This window comes from Nanorana parkeri, unplaced genomic scaffold (genome assembly GCF_000935625.1).
Source record: "Nanorana parkeri isolate BGI_ZX_2015 unplaced genomic scaffold, ASM93562v1 scaffold81, whole genome shotgun sequence".
Taxonomy (NCBI): Eukaryota; Metazoa; Chordata; class Amphibia; order Anura; family Dicroglossidae; genus Nanorana; species Nanorana parkeri.
This window is the reverse complement of record NW_017306349.1, coordinates 585573-591696: the sequence shown is the minus strand read 5'-3', so window position 1 is coordinate 591696 and position 6124 is coordinate 585573. Positions and strand designations below refer to the sequence as shown.

The 6124-nt window shown below is 48.2% G+C and overlaps 2 protein-coding genes across 2 annotated transcripts in view; one reads left to right on the top strand and one right to left on the bottom strand.

Annotated features, from left to right (window-relative positions):
* Positions 1–3249, top strand: part of MPP1 (membrane palmitoylated protein 1) — a 21367-nt gene extending 18118 nt beyond the window's left edge. Inside the window, exons 9-11 of the mRNA XM_018576959.1 lie at positions 123–325; positions 615–686; positions 2989–3249. Of these exons, the coding sequence (XP_018432461.1) occupies positions 123–325; positions 615–686; positions 2989–3165 (452 nt within the window). The 3' untranslated portion in view covers positions 3166–3249. The remainder of the gene's footprint in view (positions 1–122; positions 326–614; positions 687–2988) is intronic.
* Positions 3250–4944: 1695 nt separating this feature from the next.
* Positions 4945–6124, bottom strand: part of BRCC3 (BRCA1/BRCA2-containing complex subunit 3) — a 6092-nt gene continuing 4912 nt past the window's right edge. Inside the window, exons 7-8 of the mRNA XM_018576995.1 lie at positions 5767–5810; positions 4945–5105 (exon numbers count right to left, since the gene is read on the bottom strand). Of these exons, the coding sequence (XP_018432497.1) occupies positions 4954–5105; positions 5767–5810 (196 nt within the window). The 3' untranslated portion in view covers positions 4945–4953. The remainder of the gene's footprint in view (positions 5106–5766; positions 5811–6124) is intronic.

Genomic DNA, 6124 nt, shown 5'->3' with positions numbered 1-6124 from the left:
GGGGGGATGGGGGGTGTATGGGGCGATGGTTCCTGTGGCCATGTGAATGGATCCCATCGTTGATTGCTGTCTTCGGGAGAGATACAAAGTGACCGATGTATCCGGACTTGTGTCTTCCTCAGATACCTCCCGGCCACCTAAGCGTGGAGAGGAAGACGGGGCTGCCTATCATTTCGTGTCTGTGGATGACATGAGCAAAACCATCTCCCAAAATCTATTCCTGGAGTTCGGGAGCTTCAACGGCTTCATGTTCGGGACAAAGGTCCAGACTGTAACAGACATCCACAACGAAGGGAAGGTGGCCGTACTGGATATAGAGCCACAGGTGAGAGAAGGAGACATTGGCACATCCTCGGAATCCCTTCAGAATGATCGCTGGGTGCTGCAGAGCTTTAGCTGTGCAAACTGCTGATCGGTTGATTGAATACACTATAGGAATGTAATGAAGCAACTGATCAGCTGATAGCACAGCTAAATGTTTGCAGCACTCAGTGGCCGTGCATAGTGAAAGGGATGCCAGGGATGTGTTCTTTCATACAACACTTGAGGTAGGGTTCCCGCTGGCTCGTTACATGTAGGATCTTGTGTATTCAGTCGTTTCTCTTTGTCTCCAGACTCTGAAGATGGTGCGCACAGCAGAACTGGCTTCGTTCATTGTGTTTGTGTCTCCTACTGATACTGACAAGGTAAGTGAATGAAGACATGGCTCCGCCCCCCACCCCTGGATATATGGTACCAGCTGGAGCTTTCTGGGCTGAACCAATTTGCTTCTGTCATGCAATATACATATACCATTATAGAGAAACTAGGGGGTCAGTGACACCACAGGGTATGGGTATGGCTGCGATCAGTGACACCACAGGGTATGGGTATGGCTGCGATCAGTGACACCACAGGGTATGGGTGTGGTTGCGAACAGCGCAAGGACTGGGTATGGCTATGGTCACTAACAGCAAAGGCTATGGGTATGGCTGCGATCAGCGACACCATAGGTTATCACAGGTTATGGGTATGGCTGCGATCAGTGACACCACAGGTTATGGGTATGGCTGCGATCAGTGACACCACAGGTTATGGGTATGGCTGCGATCAGTGACACCACAGGTTATGGGTATGGCTGCGATCAGTGACACCACAGGTTATGGGTATGGCTGCGATCAGTGACACCACAGGTTATGGGTATGGCTGCGATCAGTGACACCACAGGTTATGGGTATGGCTGCGATCAGTGACACCACAGGTTATGGGTATGGCTGCGATCAGTGACACCACAGGTTATGGGTATGGCTGCGATCAGTGACACCACAGGTTATGGGTATGGCTGCGATCAGTGACACCACAGGTTATGGGTATGGCTGCGATCAGTGACACCACAGGTTATGGGTATGGCTGCGATCAGTGACACCACAGGTTATGGGTATGGCTGCGATCAGTGACACCACAGGTTATGGGTATGGCTGCGATCAGTGACACCACAGGTTATGGGTATGGCTGCGATCAGTGACACCACAGGTTATGGGTATGGCTGCGATCAGTGACACCACAGGTTATGGGTATGGCTGCGATCAGTGACACCACAGGTTATGGGTATGGCTGCGATCAGTGACACCACAGGTTATGGGTATGGCTGCGGTCAGTGACACCACAGGTTATGGGTATGGCTGCGATCAGTGACACCACAGGTTATGGGTATGGCTGCGATCAGTGACACCACAGGTTATGGGTATGGCTGCGATCAGTGACACCACAGGTTATGGGTATGGCTGCGATCAGTGACACCAGAAAGTGCCCTGGATGGGACAACTGTGCTGGAAGCCGTTGGAACTGAATGATCAAGACCCCCTCCGCACACACTCCCTTTTTCTGTAGGCCTGTAGTAGCACCCCTCTTATGTTATACATTTTTAACACATTTCCACTTGTAGATGCTTTCAAATATTCTTTTTCTGTGGAAATCCTTTCTGGCCTTCCACTCTAGTGCTCTGGCCTGGCAGAGCTGAGTAACAGCCACACTCCATCTGCACAGGCATCCTTAGAAAGGCTTGTAGTCCTAGGGAAGAGAGGGGGTGGGCCGGACTGGTACAGTTGGGGGGTTCTTTTGGCTGGAGGTTTTGGCCACGTCATTCTCGTTGTTGCGCTCAACAGAAAGGTCAAATTCAGATGCCTATTGGACTGCTCAGTCATATTTAGAGTTGGGGGGTACTAAGGGGGAACGGCCAAATGGTGTGTACGGTTGGGGGAGACCTGGGAGGTATTACAGGGCAGGGTTGGAGAGGAGGCATTTGTATCGCTATGTGAGGGAGAAGGTTATCCAATAGTGCCGGATGGTATGGAATTGTGATTCCATGCTTTGATGGAGCTAAGTAGGTCTTCCAGTCATGGGCTCTTCCATTGCTCATAGGAGGAGATGTGTTCTTTCCCTGTGCATGGAAGGAGATTAGTTCTTCCACTGTGCATGGAAGGAGATGGGTTCTTCCATTGCTCATGGGAGGAGATGGGTTCTTCCACTGTGTAGGTTCTTCCATTGCTCATGGGAGGAGATGGGTTCTTCCACTGTGTAGGTTCTTCCATTGCTCATGGGAAGAGATGGGTTCTTCCACTGTGTAGGTTCTTCCATTGCTCATGGGACGAGATGGGTTCTTTCACTGTGTAGGTTCTTCCATTGCTCATGGGAAGAGATGGGTTCTTCCACTGTGTAGGTTCTTCCATTGCTCATGGGAAGAGATGGGTTCTTCCACTGTGTAGGTTCTTCCATTGCTCATGGGACGAGATGGGTTCTTCCACTGTGTAGGTTCTTCCATTGCTCATGGGACGAGATGGGTTCTTCCACTGTGCGGGTTCTTCCACTGTGCATGGGATGACCATGTGGACCAGAACGGAATGTTTTTGGGGGTCAGCGTGCTATGATGTAAGAATTGAGATTTTGGGTCCCTTTGATCTTTCTGCTTTTTCTGCTTTTACTGATTTGCGTATTTTTCTTTCCTTGTAGTCGGACGCACTGCAGAAGCTTCGCTCCGAGTCCGACGTCCTTCGCGCTCGCTATGCGCAGTACTTCGACCTGGTCCTGGTAAATAACGACGTGGAACAGACTGTGAACGACCTATTAAGCGCTTTCGATGCTGCGTGTGCCTCTCCCCAGTGGGTCCCGGTTTCTTGGGTGTATTGACACACCTTCTTTATTCCCGTTCCCAACGCATCCACTCCATTTCCAGCTCGGCCTCCAAGATGTGACCTTTGTACTGTTTTATTTGGCGATTACAGATGTTTACAGGTCCGGGCTGATGAGTCGTTAAGTGTTTTTAAAGTTGTTTAACAAAAAACAAAAAAAATCTGATCAGCTTCATCAGCAATAGGCATCTCTGTGATGTACCCCGGAGACCGGCACATTTTATTTAGGTCATCGCTTTGCAGTAGGAGTACTTGGGGGTATTGCCCTTTAACTAGTACCAGTATGAACTGGTTTTCCTGCCATCTTTGTTTCATCAAATAAGTGTGACCTCTGCACTGATCACATGACCATCATTGGAAGCTGCCACTCCCCCTTCTTCCCTGCCACTTCCTGTCAGCTGACAATACCTACTTGTTCCAATGCAAGGACTTGACGGGGAAGAAGAGCAGGGCACTCATGCATCTGGCTGTACAGAGAACCCTATTACAGCATGCATCAGACTTCCTGTATGGGGTAAGACGCACACAGACCATGCACTAGGGGCCAATGCGCTGTGATTGGGGGCAATCTGCAGTCGTGGCCGATCGATAGTCTACTGTGTTGTGTAGCCTATTCCATAGAAAGCCATTGACGTTATAACAGAATGTCTGAGCTACCTACAATCTCCCGCATAGCTCTGTCCAAATGGTTTCCCCCGGCCTTCTGTGGATCCAGCCAGACGGCCTTCATTTCCTGCTCCAGTCCATAGGCATTAAGGAACGTTCCTCTGCTGCCAACCAGCTGATAACGAGAAGCGGGGGACAGGTGACCACATGACCTATTCATGACCGTTCGGTGTTCTTGCCTGGAGTCCTCCTTTTAACTAGACTGTATTATGTACAAAGTGAACTATTACCAGCGGTTTTGTTACCCCCGTATACTAGGACCTCTGACGTATGCTCCGTGACCTCTGACGTATGCTCCGTGACCTCTGACAGAACTGCATTTAGCGTCCTCGTTGAAAATATTTGTACATCTATTATCGCTGTTGCAGGGAAAATATTCTTCCAGACTGGATGGATGATATAATTGTATTGATGTGAACATAAAAATAAAGTATATTGGGGGGGGAAATATTCAGTGTTTTACTTTATCTTCGGGCCAGCCTGTGGTAGGTGAATCTGACACTCCTGGGAGGTTGGACCTCGGCTGCTGCATGCCTGCTAGGAGAGGGGAAGCTAAGCTGCAAGTTCAGTACTTCTGCTATCACCTTTGAGCATAAATTGTTGCACGCTCCTTGCAGCTACGTAGGTCAGTGAGGGACGGTTTTAAAGCTCATTTACACAAAAATACTCAAGGACATAAGTGTGTTTTTTCATATTGCATTAAAGCAACCTTTATACTCTATGGGCTCTCAACCAACCTTGACTCACTAAAAAAAACTGCCTCCATTTATTCCAAATACTCACATTGGTGTGCTGCAGTGTGGTGGGTAGTGCAGGAGCGTACTGACCGGCTGCATGTGTGGGTTGCGGGGTTGCTGCAACACAAACACGTATACATGTTACCACAACACGCGACAGTCCACACCCTGACTACAGGTTCAATTACTAAGTCCAGAACAGAAGATAATACGACAACCCGGCCGCTGTGTCAGACAATCGCTAAGATCAGAGAAGACGAGGAGAGACTAGGGCGGGACATTTACTCTTCTGTGTAATATGGAAAAGACATTATACAGAGTCCCGGTCACAGCAACATTCAAGAAACTACAAAACAAAAATCTATTAAAACAAAAACAAACGTTCAGCTCAAACTTTCCAACTCCCGCATCAAAGTTTCCTTTTCCTGTTCTAGTTCCAGGGCACGTTGGTGGTTCTGCTGCAAGCGATCTTCCAGCCACTGGAGGAGCGGGCCGCTGATCGCCGACATCTGGCCACACAGGTTCTTTGTAAAAACTGCAGGAGCAAAAAAACACCTGAAATAAAACCCCTAGAAAGCTGCGTGCTGCGATTATATTTTATAACCAGCATGTTACACCACTTCCTGTCCCACCCTCTCACAGTAACTGCACCATCAGTGAAAGCTCCCAGTCACATGATCACTGTGACAGCCGATCACATGATCAGGAGCCTCATGTAACACCCCCCACCATTTCATAAAGGGACGGTGGGAAGGGGTTAAAGAATGCATTTTTATTTCAGACTATAAAAAAAAAAAAAGAGGGTCAACTAAGATGGGACATTTGGGAGCTATTGGATTCCTCATGTGACCACTATATGAGAGCATTGTAGTTACATTATACTGGAGTTGGGCTTTAATCTGGTTGCTATGGGCAACAGCACACTCATAATTGCATCCCTCTTGCCGTTCAATCTAACTGTATTTCAAGGCCTACTTCAGGGCTAGGCAACCTGGGCATGCCAGCTGTTGCGGAACTACAAATCCCATGATGCACTGCAAGACTCCCACCACCGGCATTACTCCCAGAGGCACAGGGAATGGCTGGAGTGCCAAGGTTGGCTACTTGTTTATGGAAATGGCTCACACATACACTTCCTGGGCTACAATCTTACATTTGTGTGTTACGGTTTTGGCATTTTACAGGAAGAGACTCACCAGAACCGTTATGAATCTTGGTGACGGAATCCAGATGTCCGAGACTAAAAAATAAAGTACATTATTATTATACAGGATTTATATGGCGCCAACAGTGTGCGCAGCGCTGTACAATATAAGGAAGACATTACAATCACAATACAAATCCAGACATAAGTAACGTACCATCACGGTTGTTCTCGTTCAAACAAACTTTATACAAAGTGTTCCCACAAACATAATGAAAACAGATTGTAAAAGGCTCAGCACACCAAAGTAGTGAATGCAGCAACACTGGTCACATGATCAATCTGCATTCACCTGCAGAACATTGCACCCACAATCAGTAAGACGGATGCAATGTACAGGCCCGGCCTCA